The sequence below is a fragment of the Tachysurus fulvidraco genome, chromosome 2 (genome assembly GCF_022655615.1).
Source record: "Tachysurus fulvidraco isolate hzauxx_2018 chromosome 2, HZAU_PFXX_2.0, whole genome shotgun sequence".
Taxonomy (NCBI): Eukaryota; Metazoa; Chordata; class Actinopteri; order Siluriformes; family Bagridae; genus Tachysurus; species Tachysurus fulvidraco.
The window spans coordinates 36,437,552-36,459,446 of record NC_062519.1 but is presented as its reverse complement, the minus strand read 5'-3'; the positions used below and the strand labels follow the sequence as shown (position 1 = coordinate 36,459,446).

The 21,895-nt window shown below is 38.6% G+C and overlaps 2 protein-coding genes across 2 annotated transcripts in view; both read right to left on the bottom strand.

Annotated features, from left to right (window-relative positions):
- Positions 1-313: 313 nt before the first annotated feature.
- On the bottom strand, positions 314-8,285 carry LOC113653996 (myeloid-associated differentiation marker-like protein 2). Its single transcript, XM_047804207.1, has one exon. It carries the CDS (start codon positions 2,059-2,061, stop codon positions 1,147-1,149), a length of 915 nt encoding a protein of 304 aa, XP_047660163.1. The 5' UTR covers positions 2,062-8,285; the 3' UTR covers positions 314-1,146.
- Positions 8,286-8,839: 554 nt separating this feature from the next.
- aspscr1 (ASPSCR1 tether for SLC2A4, UBX domain containing) overlaps positions 8,840-21,895 on the bottom strand; it is a 31,304-nt gene continuing 18,248 nt past the window's right edge. Inside the window, exons 10-17 of the mRNA XM_027163243.2 lie at positions 20,571-20,652; positions 20,282-20,348; positions 19,370-19,432; positions 18,824-18,876; positions 14,439-14,490; positions 14,091-14,160; positions 10,639-10,829; positions 8,840-9,058 (exon numbers count right to left, since the gene is read on the bottom strand). Coding sequence (XP_027019044.2) covers positions 9,048-9,058; positions 10,639-10,829; positions 14,091-14,160; positions 14,439-14,490; positions 18,824-18,876; positions 19,370-19,432; positions 20,282-20,348; positions 20,571-20,652 — 589 coding nt within the window. The 3' untranslated portion in view covers positions 8,840-9,047. The remainder of the gene's footprint in view (positions 9,059-10,638; positions 10,830-14,090; positions 14,161-14,438; positions 14,491-18,823; positions 18,877-19,369; positions 19,433-20,281; positions 20,349-20,570; positions 20,653-21,895) is intronic.

Below are 21,895 nucleotides of genomic sequence, written 5' to 3'. Positions count from 1 at the left end.
GAGAGAGAGAGAGAGAGAGAGAGAGAGAGAGAGAGAGAGAGAGTGTAACTAACCAGCTGGCTGAGGCAAGAGAAAGCCCTCAGAACCTGCCTGGGGAAGAGGACAAGGAGAATTACCGTAGTTGGGCCACAGTTGTCTTACAAAGGTGCATCAGGACTAGAAGGTCCTTGTGTAAGTGTGTGATGGATTGTGTGTGGACATTTAATATAAAGGAAGAACCAGATCAACACCTTCAACAGTATGGGAAAACTTTAATAATATAGTCATAATATTTCAAACAATAACTATTGTGTCCTAGAGAAATAATTTTAAAAATGCATGTATTGATAGACAAAGGTTTAATTAAAATCTGGTAAAACAAGCAAACAAGTAAAGAAACACAAACAAATGAAAATACTCCAAAACAAGCAAACAGCTACAACAATAAAAGAAAAATGTAAAAACAACCTAATTTCCTATGAACAGAGTCAGTTTAAAGAGCTAATTATCTACCGAATCAAAGAATAAAATGATTAAATGTCTATACATTTTTAATAAAATTGATTTTACATTTAGTAAAATTGCCATTAGTTTGAGATTATTTTTGCTTCTTTATTTTTGAGTTTTGAGATTTGATATGAACCCTATTCATGTGACAACTCAAAAAGGCTAATAACTATATCAACTTAATAAATATAAAAATAAACAGAGAATAAAAAAACACAGAACCATCAACCAGACTTCTATATTACATCGGGATTAGCTAGCTAATTCGAAGCAATAGAAATAATGGTACAATTTAAAGATTTCTACTGTAATCCTTAAAAAAAGAAAGAAAAAAAGAAGAAAAAAAGAGAAGAAAATTTAAAAGGTGGCCGTTAGGTAGAATTACAAATGAAATTGAATTTAATTTTATTATTTGGATCACTTCTATGACTAGATTTTCTGTTTAATAGAAAGGCTGTAGCTTAAATATGGAGCTCCATTAAACAATATATTTTCACCTAAGTGTTTGCTATCCTAGAGTTGCACAAAAAGTAACCATTGCAAATGTATGGTCCTTCGACTGTATGTTTGCTCATACAGTTGTGTGAACAGGAGAAAGCTAAGAGTATGTGATTTGAGGTCCAGTCTCGAATCCAGAAATATATAAGTACAGTGTAGTGGTTACACACGTGGCTGCCGTGTCACAAACCGTGCTCTCTGGGAACAGCAGAGATCTGTGATATAAAACGCCAGGTTGAGAAAGCAGAACACGGTCACCACAAGCTGGCTGTCCCATGCACACTTCCCCCCGGGACATCCCTGAGGTCTGAGCGGTGTGCCGTACTTCCTGTCGAAACAGAACACGGGCCAGGTCACAGCAGCACTCAGATACAGCAGCACTGCTGCAAAGGTGTAGAGCACTACAAAACGGTCAAGAGGCAGACTCAGGAGGGTTGTGCGTCCGAGCACACTCAGTGCTACCACCAGCACGGTCACAGCGAAACACAACACAAACACTGCTACACAGTAGACAGTCGCCGGGTGACGCCAAAACTCACTCCCATTAGCAAGAGTTATGAAAATGGCACAGCCGACGTAAGCCTGCAGCACCTTCAGGAGGCCAGATGGCGTGGACATGTAGCTGACCGATCGAGTTGGATTGGACCGGGACAGGGAAACTTCAGTGATATATGCAACAAATGCTGCCCAGGAACAGACGGTGACGGCTATCCGGAAATTTCTAACTTCGCAGACATTATATGGGCACTCATTGCGCACAAAGTAAACTGGATACACAATGGAAGCTGTGAAATAGAGCAGAGCAGACAGTGCCGCTAAGGTCACAGTCAGGTTCTCCCAGGACACAGGAAGACATGAGTGAAGACGCGTCACGTCCAGAGCGAAGATGGCTGCCGAGAGGGCAAAGCAAGCACTCCATGCTGCCATACAGAAGATCCCATAGACAGCACTGTATCCTGCACCGTGAACCACTAGAGAGATCACGGTACAGCCGAGAGCAAGTTCAGTCAAACGGACAGCACCCAAAGGGGATAGCACAGCTGTCGTGTTTAAATAATGGCCACCCTGGGGGTTCATACTGGAGGTTTTTTTTGTCAGCTGCCACCCAGATTCTGTAGATTTCAAACTCAATAGTGCTTTTGATTATTTTACACCACTATATACAAGTTACATCAGGTTGTCCAGGTGATGGTGGGCACTTCCAGTGATGGTGACCTCTGGCTTCCTGTTGTCTGTTGCTGTCAGTGGGTGTTTTTGTAAAACTTGCACCCTCCAGATGCTTGGAATGCTAGCTCTTCCTCATGGGCATGTAAAATATTTCTGTCTCTATTTTAGAGTACGTGACTCACAAACTGTCACAAACAAAACCCTTCAAAATGTTTAAGTGCTGTGCTTCTAATCGGAGCTGATTCAATCTGGAAAAGTTCACTACATTGCAATCCACAACATCGACTCTTTCAGTTTAAACCATGCGCAAACATATGCAATATTTACCACATGGATTCGTTCGGTGGGTCCAAGGTTTGCAGTGAGCCGGTTCCTATAGTCCATGTGGTTCAGTGATTTTTAAAATCTCCAGTCAATCAGAATAAGGATAAGAACAATCTTTAAGGTTCTTCACAAATCTGGAAATGTATCTTTGTTCAACAACGGTACAAAAGTTACTAGACGACTCATCCTAAGCTACATAACGCCATACCCGAGTGGCCATGTGCTGGGCAGTATCGAAACTGAAGATACATAGGCGGCAGGAGAAAGTTATTTAAGCCGGGGTGCAGCAGGGTGGGGATGCCTGAGGGTCGGTATGTGTGTCTGGACAGCAGGATGAGGGCAACAGGCACCTGACCCCTACATTGTTGGGGGGGTGACCGGAGTTCAGCTATAAATAGCAATAGTAGTCTACAAACGATCAAGGAAGGATGTGAAGCTATGGGAAGTTATGCAGTTGTATTCAATGCCTTTTGACACAACAGTCTGAGAAAGGTCTAGAGTCCAGACAGGTGGCTGTTTATAAGACAAAAATAGTGTAGAGCTAGATATTCCATGTTTTTTTTAGATATCATTTTGTTGAGTATCCGTGATCATTTATAAATGAATAATCTATTTTATAATGTATGCTCTTCTCTTCATACACATCCGTATATGAATTGTATATACTGGTTTATTAAGATAGAACTATCATAGCTGCTATGATCTTATGTTGTCCATCAGCACTCAGGTTGTGGCGGTGGCCGTAAGCTCTAACAAGAAACATGATGGCGTTAGTGGTGATGGCATTAAAAGTTTCAACTTTTTATTATGGTTTGTTTAAACCATGTTTAAAGGAGCCCTAACCCTAACCCTTAATGGATGAAGGAAGGGAGAGAGTTGGAACAAACTGAAGGAGTAAAGCTCTGCCGCATCACCCTCTTTTGACGTGACGTGACATACAGCTGTTGTTGGTCGGTGCCTTGCTCAAGGGCACCTCAGTCGTGGTATCGCTAGCCAGAGACTCAAACCCACAACCTTAGGGTTAGGAGTCAAACTCTCTAACCATTAGACCATGACTTCCCCAAAGTTAGAGATGATGTCATCCAAAATGGAAATCACAACAAAGCATTGTGTCAATTAGATAGGATTAAACTCAAAGAAAATCACATACCAATCATAAAAAAGTTTAAATCAGTTTAGTTTGAAAGATTCGTCTCCAAGCATGCACGTTTTTCTTAACATCTTAACACACATTTTGGGAGCTGCTGCCATCTTGTGGTCAAACACATTCACTGACTCAGGTGTAACAGGTCAAGAAATCGTGTACCATAACGGCAGTATCCAAAATATGCAGTATTTACATTATCTACAAGACTTTTATCAGTTTTATCGTCGATGCTCGTCCACTTATAATGTCCTGAATAATTACTGGCATTCTTCATAAAAATGCTCATATGAAATAAACAAAAGCCCTCAAACCCATTGTAAAATATCATGGCATAGGTTGATACTTTAGGGCTATTTTGTGGTTTGATAGTTTGATGGTATCATGAATTCTGCTACACTCAGAATTTATATTACAGTCTCCTATCTGGTTGTTTCTGCCTAAAAGATAAACATGGACAGACCTTTCGACAAGAGATCGAGCCACAAATACCTCCAGGTCAACACAGAAATGAAGTGTTTTGCAACAGTTATCTAAGTTTCCAGAATGAACTTGAGTGAAATCCAGTGAAGATGTCAAAATGTGCAAAATGTACAATATAAAGGAGTTTAAAATGTTGAACATCTTGGATCCAAGATCCTTTACAACTGTCTCCAATCTTGCAAGACTTCATAAGAAATGCATCACTTTTTTGAGAAACCTTTTGATTCCTTGTATACATGTTGAAATCAAATGATCACTTTCTACACATATAAATCTTTTAAATAGTAATTTTTGCTTAATTCTGCATAATTCTGAAAGGAAATGCATTTAGAGTCCCACTGGTCCTCACAGTGGCCATATGCTTTAATATAAAAAAAAATGCAGGGCATTCTTTAACTTTAACCATTTGTCTCTGTGGTATTTTAAATAATCACTTGGAAATGTCTTTTCTTCCTGGAAATGTTTTCCAATATTGTATATGCAGTCACTTGTTGCTTCTCATGATCTTCGAGTTTTGTAATGGTGGCTGGATGGCATATAAAAAATGCCAGCAATGATGTATGAAACCTCTGTGATGTTTAGGATTTCCTGAAATTTTGGTTTAGAGTGTATAAGTTACTTATTAAAAGTGAAAATGTCGCTATTCAGTTGTGGTTTTTGTAGACTTTCTAGCTCTTTAGTAAGATATGTGTTAGGAGAATATCTCTGTCTTGCTCTCGCTGAAATGGACCACAAGCCATGTGAAAAGAAACTCCATGCAGTTTTACAGTCTGTTACTTATTTAGGCCACTCTCTCTCTCTCTCTCTCTCTCTCTCTCTCTCTCTCTCTCTCAGACTCTCTCCTGGCTCTTGTTCTCTCACAGCTGAACGTCTGGCTGCCATCCAAAAGGCCTCTGTTCCTATCAGACAGAAACAAATGAGAGCATTCCTATGCATGGCAGGATTTTATGAGCAGTGGATTCCCTCCTTCCATGTCCTCCCTGCATCTCTCGAGCGTAACACTCACTCAACAAGCCGAAAACCTTTTTTTCCCCCCTCTGCCCTCAGAAACCCTCGCTTCCTTGAGCTATCTAATACATGTTCTGCTCAAGGTCTCACCGGCTACAATGGAAATTTTAACCTTTACTGCTGAAGTAAATTATACCCAGGAGCCTTTCTCCCTCTGTCCTTCTCTGCATATATGATTTAACTTCAAATTCTTATCACCCTTTAAGAAACAGTGTTCCCCCTGCAGTTATCCAGAGTCTGATTGCCGAACAGAGAACCAAGGTAATTACTTCCTCCAGAATGACTCGCTGGAAAATGATGCTCATGTCTGAAGGCATTTCAATCACTCGCTGAACTCTGCCAACCTTCTTCCCTTCCTACTGAAGAAGATGGCATTCCCCACTGCTGGAAAGATTAACCTTTACTCAAATTCCCCAAGTTGATCTTTCTGGTGGTTCATTTCCAAACTCAGAGATCGTTCTACACATTGACGGTTCATCATTCTTATGCAGGAGGGCACATCAGTAAACTGCTATGATCAGTAAAAACCATTTAGCCTTATTTATTTTTAGAGCTGAATAATAGGATTTATAACACAGTGCTACCGAAAGCTTGATTCTGATTGGATTAAAAGGATTAATTTTGTAAGACTATTAATAGATTATATATATATATATAAAAATACTGCTACTACATACAAGACTAACAATAACCATTAAAGAGTCTTGTAGAAAATAGTAGTTCTGTACAGTAAACTGTGTATATTATAATATGTGGATGGTCAACAAAAATGTAACAGCTTATTAGTTACACATAAACCAGCAGAAGAGTAGCTGTGTCAATATGCCATGCTAAGAAGACATACTTTAATAACTTCCATCCATTTTCCATCCAATTTTTAATCCATCCATCCATTTATCCTCTACACTGTTATCTTACTGGGTTGCAGGGAACCTCTAGCCCATGCCAGAAGTCTCAGGGAACAAGGCAGGGCTCAATAACTAACTTTATTATTAAAGATTAAGTAGTCTCATGAAACAGAATTCTAGCTAGCACTAGATTTTTAAGAGTTTAGTAAGGGAATAAATATTAATAGCTACCACATTGTAAGGGGTAACAGGAACAAACTGTTGACATGCCACAAGAAGTAGAAGAAGAATAATAATTATGTCTTAATTGAATAAAAATATAACAGAAACCTTCTGTGGTATAAACAGAATAAAACATGATGTTATAAGAAAATCATGAACATCAGGGTGGTGACAGAAACTCCACTTCACATGTTGCCACATTACAGCACAATTAAAAAAAGATCCTTATATAATATTCACATATTGAGAAGTTACCTCACTATACACTATTCTTTTTACTCATATTTATCATCTTTTATTTACCATTATTTTATTTAGCAAATAAAATGTAACTGCACAAATCTCCATTTTCAGCTTGTTAGAGCTTGTTAGTTGCTCTATTTTGCCCTCTAGTGGAATAACCGTGACTCTTTTTAATCTCTCGGTTTAATTACAATCAACAGAATGTTATTAATGTATTCAAACTTCATTTAATAGATCAGGTTAGAAATTGTCTGGGCCAATTTATTTGCCACCCTAGTTTTAAATATAATGCGAGACTTGCAGGACTCCATATATAAATACAAGAAAAAAAAATATATTCAAATAATGATTCCAGTAATAAAAATATTGTTGTCATTTTCCTTTTTGCCAGTGGGAATTTCTTTGAGAAAAAAGAAAAAAAAAAACAAAACAGCTTGATCTCACTGTGATGTCTTTTTTAGCTGCTGCAATTATAAACACAGCCTGCTGTGACAAGGCCATTTTTAAATTCCCCAGTTCTAAGCTGGTCAGAAGTCAGGTTGCCATATTTAGTTCAGTGACGTACAATGCCACAGGTTCTTGAGAAAGAAATCACACTGGCTTCTCTCTGCTAGGAACAAATACGTTCTCAGTCTCCGAGCTCTCTTAACTCACCATCAGCTAGATGTCAGTGCTGTTGTACATGTGCAAATCATGGAACTCCAAGGCATTTTGGGATTTAAAGTCAATCATACATCATTATACTGCTCTCAGTACTACTGTACTTAGGTCTCTTTATTTTCTATTCGCAATATACGGCATGTTTGACATGCATAAAATCAGCCTACACGTTAATGCTTGGTTCAAACTTGGAACAAAAAAGATTAAGTGACTTAGTGATGCATATTTATTTTAATTGTACTGTTATGGCAACCATAGTACTGTGATGCTTTTGCGTAATGAGGTCCTTACTGAGTGTCACTCAGACTTCCTGCCTAGTGTTAAGCATGGTTAAATAACAATGATTATTATATTAAGTCTCTCTGGGTGCTTTAAGAGGCTAAAAAAAGCAAATAATGGTTTTTCAGGGGTTTTATCAAGAGCGCTCATCCATAACCTTTTCCACGGTCACCTGCACATGGGCCTCCAGTTCACCCAGCAGGTGCGTGCAGCATGTGCCCTTTCTGTACCACTACCACCGGCTCATCAAAGAGACGAGCACAGCTGGAAGTAATTAGGGGGCTGGATGGGGAAGGAGGGTGGGAAGAGTAGGGCATGAAAGGGGTGGTCAGCTAGTTAAGGAATGACAAGTGCCAGGAGCACCAGGCTACCCCCTCTGGACACTTTGAAGTTCTCTCAGATGGGCAGCTGAGTAGTTAGGTTTCTAAAAAGGAAAGGAGAGAGCGAGAGTGTTTGTGTGTGCGTACACAAGCAGTGGGGATGTGAACATCAAAGCTACCTGAATAATAAGTCCAAAAGGGAAAGGGAAATCCATCTGAGTAGGACAGCATCAATCTCATCTGGCATTTTCAGCACCTTGCGCTTTTCCTTACTACACTTCCTTGAATGAGCAATAAAATAGTAAAATAACATGTATATTAATATTAGGATACTCAACTGGTACTCACTGTGGCCATAGTTTATACTTCATACTAAGCTTTTGCAATATATCTGAAAAAGTCTCTGAAAATATTATTTCAATTTACAGAGAATAGAAGAAGCAACATATGAGCTGTGAATTTGGAAAAACAGCACGTTTGCAGCTCAAATTTCGATGACCTGAAAATGCAGGACTTGAAATGGAGAAAAGGGGGTGGGGTTTCCTGGAAGTGTCAGTAAAGTAAGAGTTCAAGACTCGAACAAATCATAATGAAGTCACGTGTCATTTTTGCTAACGTCCTCATTTAATTGGAACATATACGAGCGATAACTTATTATTGTACTCCAATTAATTCCTTAAATTGAAGAGTAAAGGTTTCCAGGTGACACACAATCAGCATAAATGTCACTAGGAATCACGGCCATATAAATACAATTAAATTATTATATTGGCCAAACCTAGTGAATACCTAGGAACATGTCCAAACTTTTTCAACGCCACAGTTTCCTCAGTATTTTATTCCCAGGCTAAATCCATGACAAAACCATAATAATTCTGACTGACACAGTTGGGAGTCTTGGAAAACTTCTGTCACAAACAATTCACCTTTTCAAAACAGATAAGTACACAGCCACAGCTCGCCTGGTGAAACAATCACAAATGCCAAACGGACCAAAAGATCTCCCCCTAAAATGTAATGAAATGAGACTCGGAGTCTAAACAGTGCATTTCATTCAGGATATATTCTGTTCAACCTTAATTCTGAAGAATGTAATTGATCCTGTTATATTTGTGAAAACTGCTGAATGGAACAGAATGGAAACAACAGTATGGTAATCACTGGCAACTGACATCTCAGCTTTAATGAACACAGCATCTCATTAATCACCAAAGATCTATAGGGCTGGATCTAATGGCATTGGCAGCTATGGGCTTTGAACATCTTGTTTTTGTTATTGACATCATCAAGGGCCTTCAGACGAGTCGCCTTCTGAGTTAGCCAGTCTCCAGTCCTCTCCTTAACCAGTTAGTGACTCCATGATCATTACTTCTTTCCTAGAAAATAATAAATAAAGACAAATCAACATTTGGTTAAAAAAAATAAAAATAATATATAGTATATATTATCATATAATAACATACGCTATATATATTTTCTCTTCAGAAGGAACTTGATTTTTTAAATAAAATGCTGAATTAAGCCTGTTTATTAAAATAATATTCTAGTCATAACAGATTAAGCTTAAGTTTAATAAGATTAAGCGTGCCAGCTTAATTTCATAGCCAGTCACTTCCAAAAAAAATTCAAAACTGTAACAAAACAGATGCACTTTTAGACAATCCACCACAGTTTCCATTTTTGGGTTCTACATTGACAACAATTTTCATGGCAATTTCCAACAGTGCTATAAAATTTTAGTTGGACACGTCCACTCTACTGGAACAAACACCCATATAGCCTCTTATAAAACCTGGTGCCGGTGCATAGTGTTTGAAAACATATGGTGAAATGGTTATGCCAATACAACTGTTAAACATTCTGAACTTCCAAGACATTCTTCCTTCTCTTTGTGCTTTTTTTTTCCATCCCTGAAGACAAAAGCTGTACTGCGTGTGAGAATCATCCAGAAAAACACAATAAAGGACAATAAAAGACACAAGAACACAAAACGGATCATTGACGGAGCGCCACCGTGACCACAGCATAGCACACAACAGATGGAGAGGAGGCCCTGAGCTGCTTCATGTGGCCCAGACTCTCGTGGACTGTGCAGCGATGTGGTGGTGAAGAAGGCGAGCGAAAGAAATAGAGTGATGGAGAAAGAGAGAGAGAGAGAGAGAGAGAGAGACAAAGAGCAAGAGAGACACAAAGAGAGAAAGAGGAGAGGAAGGGAGACTGAGAGAGAGAAAGACAGGAAGGAAGGAAGGAAGGAAGGAAGGAAGGAAGGAAGGACGGAAGGAAGGAGGCAATGTACTCTGAAAGTCTCAGGCAGTAAATTGGCCAGATTGAGCCCTTGTGGTTTGGACAGATGAATAAGGGTCAGGAAGGAATTTTTTAGGTCTGGTGTAGATTACTACTGCAGGACAATTAAAACATCCTTAAATACCTCTTAAATATCTGTCTACAATTTTAAACAAAACAGAATAAATACAAAACTCTGACCCCTTGCATCTTTAGCACATTAATATCTTGTATGTGATGTCAGATTTATGCCGGGAGGTTTTTTTTTTCTCCAGAGAAATGCACAAATAAGCTGACTGACTAAAGTGTTGGGTTGCCAGGCAGATGAATTCGTTGACCCGCCGGGTTAACATTTTGAGCATTTTTTTACCAAAAAATTTACGTTGTCTGATCTTTTTAAATTTTCACTATGTGAAAAGGGGGGCCAAAACAGAAATTTTCATCATGAGTGAATCCAAAATAATAAGTATTCTAGAAACAGTTATGTATGCAGTTATGTTGGACTCACTCATGATGAAAATTTCAGAAAGCATTACAAACTATGCATTTCAATCATCTACACAAATGCATGTTAACACAAACACACACACACAGCCACCCCCACCAACCAGTATATTTAAAACCATCATCACCACCAGATCACCTAAACTTTGTGACATGGACCTGAACACACCTGCCAGCTTGAGCCACTTGGGCACCTTTGCAGGGTCTGTGCGAACCAGTTTAGGTGCTTGACTTTCCTCATCACTGTGGTCCTCAAGGTTCACCTGGCTCCTGGGAGCTCCGTTAGACTCGCTTTGCAGAGGGAGAGCGTCCTCAAGGGGCAGTGAACTGGAGGATGAAGCTGGAGACCTGGGCATACAGCTAGAAAAGCAAGGCAGGGTATAACGGGAAGGAGGGAGATTAAAAAGGTGGAGGGGGGGGATTAAAGGGGAGGATATCAAACATTTGGAGAGCAATAGGAAGGAAGAGAGGGAAGAAAAACAAAGAGGCTTAACAAGATAAGTTCCGATCCTTTACTCCCCAAAAAGTGCTCTTAGGCTGGAAGATGCATTTAGGATTGTGTGTGTGTGTGTGCGTGTGTGTGTTTTGGAGAGTTAACCCTGCCTCGCTGACTGCTTTCATGTGAAGGTGAAGAGAGTAAAGAGGTGAAAGGGCGTGACCTCCTGAGAGGCTGCTGTTATTAGAAGCTTCCTGTGTAGAGCAACTTCAGTGCAAACAACTTAATCTTTCCGGCTACAAGTATTTCCGCAGAGTGGGACACCAGCCACCTGCTGCTCCTGTACCAAACCAACATCCATAACCTCCTACAGAGAGAAGCCTCATGCTGTACCGAGCGCAGAATACCTCAGAGGTCATGCCTTACACGGACTAATAACCATGCACATCTCTTAAGTCCATGCTGACAGGAACAGTTGATACAGTCTATAAAACTGGTTAGGAAAGAGGAATACCACTCCATATCTGGGGTAATCTCGCACGCCTTAAGCTGATTATATCAAATTCTAGGAAAACATGACGACAAATCAAATGAAGAAAATATTTTTTTATTTTGCTTATTGTAAATGGGTGTCAATTATGTGGATCATTAAAACTTTACTTTTTTTTGTCATCTGAACACCTTGCTTTCAATTACAGACTTCATTTGACTTCTATATACCAAATATAGCATCGTCAAAAATGTAAATTTTCATTACATGTATGATGAGACCAAAATTGTCTAATCGAATAAACCAGAACATTTCTGAAAACTGAAAGATTTTGAAGCAAAAATATTTCTGTGCATTAATAAATAGTGCTTGTTTTTTTTTTTTTTTACTCAGTCACATTCTCTCATCTGATGTCTTGGGTTTATTTATTTTTTTTAACAAACAAACAAACAAAGAAAAAAATAAATCCACCACCTTTACTCATGTTCATGCTGGAATAATTCTTTCTAACTCACGATTAGGTTGAATCCTACATGGCTTCCAGACTACTATATACATGTTCACTATATAGAGTATAAAATAAATGGTAATATAATTCCTACATACTTTATTTAAAAAAATAAAATAAAATAAAATAAAAAAAGCTTGTCAAGGGTTTTGCACCGTTAAGGATTTAAGCTTCTTAAGGAGGTTTTTCTTTTTTGAAAGGAAAAGCCTAGGGGTCATTTACCAGCTCCCCGAGTGGCACAAACCAAAGAATCCTACTGTTTCTAAATATTAGACTGTACTTCACTATTTGCATATTATACGTTCATTTCACATTAAAGCAGAGAAACAAATCCAAATAAATAAATAAATCCCTGTTAGAACTCTTCACTAGAAATTCTTATATTTCTTGTACAAGCAATGAGTGGCATTTAATCAGAAACACCACAAACCGCATGCTTTGACTAAAGTTAGGTGTCTAGTAAGTAAAAAATTATTACATAATAAAAGAATAAAGCATAGCAGGGCATTCTATTTTAGAAATATTAGCAGTAATGGGGTTGTGTGCGCGTGCATGTGCTTCTTAATTTTTCTTAAACAATGATTTGTCACGTTACAGAGTAACCACAAATTTCAAAGTCATCTGTCCTGAAGACTTCTGAAAAATGCCCATTAAAAAGTGCTTACACTGATGAGTCCTTCTATAAAAGTTCTCAGCAATTCTCAAAGTATCAACAGTTACATGTTATTTGGTGTAAGCGCACAGAATACAGGTAGCCACGAATGTGTTATAGAAACAAGCTACTGTCAGAACTGTTATTGAAAATAATGTAATGACTCCTGAGCAATCCGATTCATGAACTGTCGTATATACGGCAAATGCAATTAAAGTCTATAAAGTATTCCAACAATGTAATGCGTGAGAGAGTAAATCTGATTGTTAAATTAAGTCATCATACTGACATGTCATGCCAGGCAGTAGCAGGAAATGGCTTCTTCTTTGAAGTGAATCCTAGAGAAGAGCGTACGTGTGTGTGTGTGTGTGTGCCCTGATGAAGGAGTGAATAAGACAGGTGGGAGGGAATGGTGTTTGTGTGTGATGGAGCAGCGATACTAGGAAATGAGCGTCTATCTTTAGACAGGAGAGGACAAGGGGAAATGTATTTGTATGAGAAATTGTTGGGAGGGGTGTTCAAGGAAATGAGGGCGGAATAGGGGTCATGAAGGTGTGTGTGAGGAAGGGGGCACCTGTGGTTTCAGTGCAACACTCCCATTTGGATTGAACCTCAAAGGCATTCCAGCCAGGCCAATGACTATCCTCGCAGAACAGCCGGCGTGTAGTGATGGGGAGAGAGAGTCACTGAAGCGATTGCACAAGTTCATTCTGAAACTGTAGCGACTAATGCTGGTGTGTGTGTGTGTATATGTATATGTGTATGTATGTGTGTGTGTTAGAGATTCGGAAGTGGATAAAAGACACTTTTCTGCCAGTGTAGTTGACTGCGTGGGGTTGTAATCAGCTTCATATACAAAAAAATTGTTTGGGCCAAATTTTTCTTTTCAAAAACTTCCGTACATTTTTGCCAAGACATGTTTAGTGCCTGGAGTTTGCTTCTGTAATACTGCCCTTGAGCTTTGAGGCTATTGTTGTTGACAAGAAGAAAAATGCTTTCAAATGATGCTTATTAAACTGGGCTCCAGGGAATCCGGTGGTCTGTGATGCACAGAGTTCCAGGGTTATTTGTTTACATCAATGGAGATCTTAATCCATCATTACCAACATTGTTATATGTAACAGACTATTTGCATAATCATTCAGTCTGTTATTTGAATTGTTGGATAAATTCAGGAGAAACAAAACCCTATAGATTCCTAATTTTACAGTGAGGCTACAAAAGTTCCTCCGGTTCTAGATCGCCACACACTCGTATAAAATTATGTTGCTTTTAGAAAGCCTTGGTTGTGTGGTTTATCTTACTATCTAAAGGCTGAATCATTTCCTTCTTTAGTAAAAAGTTTGCTATCAATTTAGCTGAGCTGGCCAAAGATTGAAAGAAGCTACAATCTATATTAAAAATGACGAATGAATAATAAATGAATTGAATGAATTTAAGCATAACGTGTTGCTGCTGTTCCACCTACAGTATATAACTTTAATATGCAGTCATTTCAGCAGTGTTAAAGTGTGAAGAATTGAAGAATATCATACCCAGCGATGAGCTCATCGGCCTGCAGGGCAGAGACACTGCTGTCCACATGATCATTGCGCAAATAGCATTCTGTCAAACACACACACACACAGTGCATGACATGTTACTCAGTGACCTTGGCTTCTATTCTTCTGCATAAATGACAAGAGTGACATTACTGACTAACTGCTTCAATCGCAGCAGACTAAAGCATCCACTACATTACGGCGTATCTGGTGTCAGCGCTACAGTTACCCAGGATGCCCTCTAGGGAGAGGGTGCTTTCAGTAAACAGGATTAATTTAAGGTCATTGCTTTGGACAGAAGATAAAAGAGAAAAACAAAAATGGAAGTTGCTGTGAACAAACCTGTCTTCACGTCCGAGCCAAAGTACACGAGAGCAGCAGGGAAGAGGTTGGCCTGGTAGAGGAGAGGGCAGACAGGAAACACAACCGTGTCACTATAAACATGGACTTCACACTGTATCCAATAAATGGAACAATTACAGGACCAAAGCAAGGTAACAAACAAAGCCAACGGCGTGATCTGGGTACAGAATTGACTCAAAAACAGGAAGAGACAACGTGAGCACACAAATAGTAAAACGCATTTAAAACTGCATCACAAAAAATTCTGTTAGGGTGGAACCCTAACGTCCATCTGGACATCAATCTTAATCCAACTATTTATTAAATGATAAAATCAAGTAATATTTTAAGCAATCCTGATTTTAGGTATATGTAAATTAGAAATATCCACACACGGACAAATACCCTCTTAAACTTTACAAAACTAGAGCATGTCCCTGTCACAGGATAAATCCTAAATCTGGGTAAATTTGTAACTTCCCTTTTCTTAAGAGGATGAAAAGAAATTAAAGTAGTGATCAGTGACATGCAAAAGAAATTAAAGTAGTGATCAGTGACATTCTATTAATTCCTCCAGATACAATTAACTCATCCGTTATCATGCTGTAATAGCAAATAGCTGTCAAGTGAAAATGTATTAACTAGGCATCTCTGTCAGATAACAGTGATTGCTAGCGGCACCTCCCAATATTATGCTTTCGGCTCATCTAAAAAAAAACATCCAGACGGTAGCATAGCATCATGTTGTAATGGCACCAGCATTGTGCTGTGTGTAAAATGAGCAAATGGTGGTCGCAAGCTAATTAAACCTTTTCCAGCATTAGGTGTAGATGTCCAGGGCTACAGTTAAATACTGTGATGATAATAAAATGCAAGGTTAAAAAAAAAAGTTATTAATTCAATGCTAGATGCAGTTTTGCTTGGGGTCACTCGTGGAGGAAAAAGGGTGACTAAGCGAGAAAAAAATTGTATCAGCTTTAATTTGTAGTGGATAATAAATTTACTACAGAAATAAGTTAATAAGGAATATAAGTTGATAGAGGCTTTAATAATGAAATCTCATTTTGTAAAATTGAAGGCGGCTTTAATTTCTTCAAACTTTCTCTTGCACACTGGAGCAAGGATGAAGGCTGTATCCCTCTGCACCCTGTACTGGCACTATAATGGGTAGAGCTGTGTCCTAATTGCTATTATTAGGGCTCTTTGAGGGGGAAAACAATGTGTTTAAATGGGCTACCAAGCATTCTGTCCCCACAAAGCCACGAATGCCTCCCGTTTGAGCGGTGTGGGGGGAGAGAGGGGCTGGTGTGTGTGGGGGGTTGTATCAAAGGCTGCCTGTGATGGGAAACATTCCTTCCGTGACATGACACAGAGTGATTAAAGATTCTGTTGTGTGCCTTTAATGCTTTTAAGTCCTAATAGAGGGTGACAGAGATAGAGACAGAAGAAAAAAAGACAAAATTGAGAGAAGGGCACGGGGGTATGGTGGAGGGAGAGGGAGTGAGGGAGAGAGGGGGGGAGAAACGAGAAGGTAAAGGAAGTAAGATGGAAGAAAAACCAAACAAGTGAGGAAGTGAGAATGATGAAGAAGGGGAAAAAACTGTTGAAGGTGTTTGTGTGTGAAGAGACACATGTATACAGTACATGCACAGACGCAGCCAATCAAATGCTTTGGGATACTACAAAGGAGCCCCCGCTCTTCCAGAAGACGAAAACAAGACATAGAAAATACACAATAAAGGAAAGAATTTCCTTCCTTATGCCCTGTAATTAAACAACAAGAGGAGAACACCAAAGGAGTAAGTCTATATACCATCTGGATACACAAAGAAAAACAGAGAGAAGAGGGAATGCGAAATGTCCTGTGGTTGCCGCAATCTCTCGTGCCATTGCTGTTTTGGTTCTCGGCTGGGATTTGATGGCTCTCGGAGTGCGTGTGTTTGTGGGGGAAACTCTGTGGGACACACTTGTAGTGGTCAAAAATGGAGCAAGTCAGCGGTTCCTGTGGCAATCTTGAGTTTTTTTCGTATGTTATTTAAAAACTAGAGATTCTACATTAGGAGTGTGTGTATTTATAGATACGTGCATAGAGATGGATAACTAGTGAGTTCTGAAGTTTGCTGGGTCTAAAAAACCATCCTAAGCCATCACAGTGCTGGCTTCGGGTAAGCAAGTGGCCAGAGAGCCATGCGCAGGATTACACACACTACTCAATTACAAAAGTAGAAGGTTTATTTAAGGAAAGCGAAACATTTAGGAAAATTGAAAGTTTCAGCTTATCAAAAGGCCTTTAAAAAGAATGGCCTTAAAAAAAAAAAAAAAGGAAAAAAGAAAGAAGCAGCAGAAATCTTCAGCATGTATTTTGAATGCTTGGTGCTGGTCAGTAAGTTCCAGAGATAGGGAAAGATTCAGGGTAAGATACGAGTGACTTCTTTAAAGAGCATCACTACTAAAACTAAGATACCTACAACTGTTTTTTGCATCAGTATTTCCAGACAGCTACTTTATACACAACTGTCGCAAACCCAGACTCATGAAAAGAGAGAAAGCGAAAAAGAGAAGGGTTGGGATCAAAGCACCCCCCATATGCCAGTTTCCACCTGGCTAAATGAAAGCCAGCTGAGGTCACGGCAAACACAGAACATTCCGGCCCTTTCCCTTTGAACAGAAAAGAGAGGTGCCTCAAGCCAGCCTGTCCTCTTCTATCCACATACTTGTTTTTTTTTTTTACACTATCCACCACTCCCTCATTCCTGGTCCAGTGAGCTTCTGATGCTAACCTAATCCATAAGTCCACTGAAAGCCTGGTCTTGACTCACAGTCTGGAGTAGAGCATGAGAGAGAAAAGCAGTAGGCATACACCGATCTACTGCAGAGTATCAATACTGATGCCAATGTTGAGCCCTGAAATGCTGTTTTTTTTTTCTTCTTCTTCTTTTCAGATTTGCAATAATAAGCCTTCACTAAGGGATTTTATATCCCATGAATGTGTGTGATGCTGAATGGCAGTGAGTTTGTGTCATGTGTTTATCTACCAGATCTGTGTTCTTAAAGACTGTCGCCACTGTCTCTTTGATGCTTTGCGTATCTTGGCAACAGCTTGCAGAATGTTGGCTCGGGTAATAAAATGATGAAACCCAGAGCTCTTGGGGTTACATCCAAAAAAAAAAAAAAAAAAAGTATTAATTAAAAAAAAAAAAAAATCCTGGGAAAAGTCTACAGATGGTTAGTGTATGTATTAGAATTAGAAAGCATTAATTGTACCTAAACTGGGAGTAATGAATCTGAATCAGCATCAAGCAATGAATCTGATTCTGAATATGAGTTTGTGTTAACCTACAGACCAACCTTCATCAAATAATTACTGCATTGTATATAAAGCAGATATGATGTGAAAAATAAACCACTAATTCATTTCAATAAATCTTTTGAAACTCTTAAAAGAAAGCAATCCAAAACAAAGTCCTAAATTAAAACATGAGATTAGCTGTTAGATTACAACATGGTGTCTTATAAGAGGAGTTAGAGTTAGGGAGGCTCTACGGTAGCCATAGACAGGCTCGCTGCAAGTGGCATCTTCAGGTTTCTCGAGATGATCTATTGCCATTAAGTCATCATTTGCTCATTTTCAGCAATCTCTGAATTATGGCGCTTTCTGTGCCCCAATAAATGTAAATCAGTTGCATATGTGAATATGCTTGGTCATTTATAGATTTTATTGAGATGAAAAAAATAGTTAGCTGTGCTGAAACTTATAAATCTGCTCATATTTTTTAGTTCCTTTTGGCCTATAAATATTGAGATGCAACTGTACTAAAAAATTGAGGCCAAACAATAGCTGTGCCTTTACAGCACAGATCATGCCTGCTGTGGTCGTGAGTAGAAGTACAAAGCAACTGAAAATAATATTTGACACCAAGAACTGTTGAACAAAACAGGTTAAGCTGTCTCTTTTGTGGACATCGTACCAGCACAATGACAGCAGAAGAAAGACAAAGCCACGGGGATATTAACTTTAGCCTCAAACGTGTTCCAGAATTACTAAAAAAGGTCACAATGTAATTACACATTGGCGACAAAGCAAGCTTCACCGGTGATTTGGAGACAAAGCCCCAGCTTGTGAACCCTGTGCCATTAGACATGTTACAACCAGGTGGAAAACCAACCCAAAATCTGCGAAGAAAGAAATAATGTCTGAACCTGAAATGAACCTTAGCATGTGTAGTGGGGCAGTTGAGGGGGCCATGGGAGTAAATGTTTTTATTCATAATAGAAACCAAACATGCAAATGTTAATACACAAAAACAGATGTGGATGACCACGCTTCACAAAGCTAGGCACATGTCCACATGGTCACTCACACACAAACACAACTTGTGTCTCACCTGAAACAGAGTAACACTGGGGTCGTCCAGCTTGGTTTTCGGAGGTGCAATGACTGGCAAGACAAAAGAACATGGTCATACACCCACCTCGGTTTACACAGATACCATTACACTGCAAAACATGACAGCAAGTCATATCATCTTAAATTAAGTCCAATTTATCAACCAGTTCTTAGTCTAACATTCCAATAAAACTATATTTAATATTAAGAAGTCTGTTAATAATTACTAATTTTTAAGCTTCAAGTTTTCTTATTCTTTTAGCATATACTTTTGCTTCTTTCTAGAAATTACTGCTTGGAATTAAGATAAATGATCTGCCAAGAGAACAAAAACATTTTACGCTTAAAAAAAGTTAGAAAAATAGTCTTTGGTTTCTAGAAAATATTAAATAGGAAATGCTTATAATAATGAATACTGGTATATTAAGGAATTTGACTTTTACAATATTGTAATACTGTATATAACGTCAAAATATAAAAATAGTATAGGGTGCAACGATGGTCTCCCATTGTGTACATGTCTTATCGGTAACTTTGCACTCACACAGGTAAAAGGGGAGATCAGGATCCTGTAGATGAGTCCTTACAAACTGATTCAGAAGAGCAACTACAAAGAAAACTCACATTTATTAGTCCACTTTTATATAACATCATTAACACACAAAAGTAAGGACAGTATGAAGTGTGTATATCATGTAATTATATTTACAATTTAAAACTTGAGAAAAATTTCCAAAAAAGATAAAAAAAAATAAAATAATAAAATGTTCCTCAGGAATACTGTTACAAGTATTTATAGATCACTGCGTAATCCCGTGTGTGTAAACTGCCAATGTTATGAGTAAAATTTGTAAAATACTGTCTAATATAAAAATGCATACTGATCTTGTAAAATGAAACCCAGGAACATATGTAACTGTAGCGGTTGGGTTTTAAAGCCTTGGCATGCTTCGTGCAGAGATGATGTTGACATTGGCTAGCTTCCACAATGAAGTGTATGAAGTAATTGTGTCACATATAGACGTAGTACATAATCTTGATCACTGCAATGAGCACACTTGGTACACTAATGTACTCTGCACCCTGAACAAGGTGAACCATTCCCAGAAGAAGTAATGGGGATGTGGTAGACTAGTTATGAAGGTGTTGGACTACCAATCAGAAGGTTGTGAGTTTGAATACCAGGTCCAACATGCTGCTACTTCTGAGCCCCTGAGCAAGGACCCGAACGTGAAGTTTAATTACTAATTATTATGATTATTACTAATCTGCAAAAAATTAAAAATATAGAAATTGAAAATGTCAGTATAACAGGAAAAGAATGGCTGCCTTTTGCTTTGTCTGCTACAGGTGAGATTGCAGTAAAAAAATAATCAGCATGTCGTCATTTAGCTCTTTCCTTAAAATAAATTGTGTAGTGCATGGTCTTTCAGAAAGACAAAGATCTCACTCTAACCTGTTTCTAGCGGTCTAAAAAACCCTTGGAGGACTCGTCTGTCAGGGAACTGAACTCTCAGCACGACCTGGAATACAGAAGCATTCGATGTTGATGTGATCATGTAAATGTAATAACAGCAGTCACAGAAGAACAGGAAGATATCTCAAAAAAGGGTGAGCTACAAATTTAGGCTTAAATAAGCACCATTAGTCAACAACCGAATAAATCAGTGAGCAACAAGAGGAGCGAGCTACAAGGACAGGAGAGTCCGATTCAGAGTATTGGCATAGACATGAAGTAGACTCACCTTGGGATATCTATTTATTTTCTCCTTCTTCAGAGCTTCCCTCAAAGACTGTGTCATCAGAGGGGCCTCCTCCAACTCCCTCCTGAGAGACAGACACAAAATAAACACTAAATTAAAAAAGTAAGAACTGGAAGACAGAAAAATACTCAAAAACTATTACAAAGAAAAGCATCTGATTACTGATCCAGTGATCGTTAATAATTCTCAAAATTACAGGCCAGCATGTGAGCAGACATGAAAAGAAAAAAAAAAAAGACAGCAACAGACAGAACCTTGTGGTTCCTTGATTTTTATAGTTCATAATTAGAACCAATTAAGTAACAGAACCATGTCATCAGACTGTCTGATCTTCCATTGGAGCAATAGCAAACCCCCTACCAATTAAGCCAAGTGGGTGGAACACCTTTGGGTGCCTGGATCCTAACCAGAAAAAATACCATTACAAATTAGTTAGAGTGAAGAGGATTTCCCTGCTCAGGCTGGAGAGCTGTAGGGACATGAAATTTCAATCTGAACGTTTAACATTTATTCTGCATTGTGTATACTGCTGTATCATACTGGGCCCTTTATAACATCTACTACATGAGTATTAGATTCATTTTATTTGGTTAGATGGATGATTCAAAGTTCCACTATGAGCTTGTAAACATGAACCACTACATTTATTTAAAGTTGAAAAATCACATATTTATAAATGATACTGTATAGTTCAATGATACGCATCTGAAGATCTGGTCATTTACTTACATCTGACATTAAGTGTTAGCTAAAGTTGCGTCAGTACAGATATTTGTAGTATATGGAAATTGAATACATTTTTATTTTTTGCCAGACTGCACCTTTAAGAAGAACGGTACTGGGTTTGTTAATACATAAAAATAAAATCTAAAGTTTAATTAGCACAAACACAACCATCCACATAAACACAGACACACAGATACAAACTATGGCAAAACAACAAATACCACCGCAAAAACAGAGAGCAGACACAGACATGCATTACATAAAGACAGGCAAACACACACATTGAGCAGATCAAAGAGCCGAGACAGAGATGAGGCCTTTGGTCACAGAAGCATGTCTGCTGTGGTAACACTCAAATGGTATTATGCACGCATAGCAAACAAAAAACATGCAACACACAAACACACAGAGACACAAACACACACAGAGAGACAGAGACACAAACACAGAGACAGAGTCACAGAAACACACAGAAAGAGACAGACAGAGACACACACAGAAAGAGACAGACAGAGACACACAGAAAGAGACAGAGACACACACACACAGACAGACAGACACACACAGAGAGACACACAGAC

Coding starts and splice junctions, on each gene's coding strand:
- LOC113653996 (XM_047804207.1), bottom strand. CDS start 2,061: ATGAACCCCCAGGGTGGCCATTATTTAAACACGACAGCTGTGCTATCC.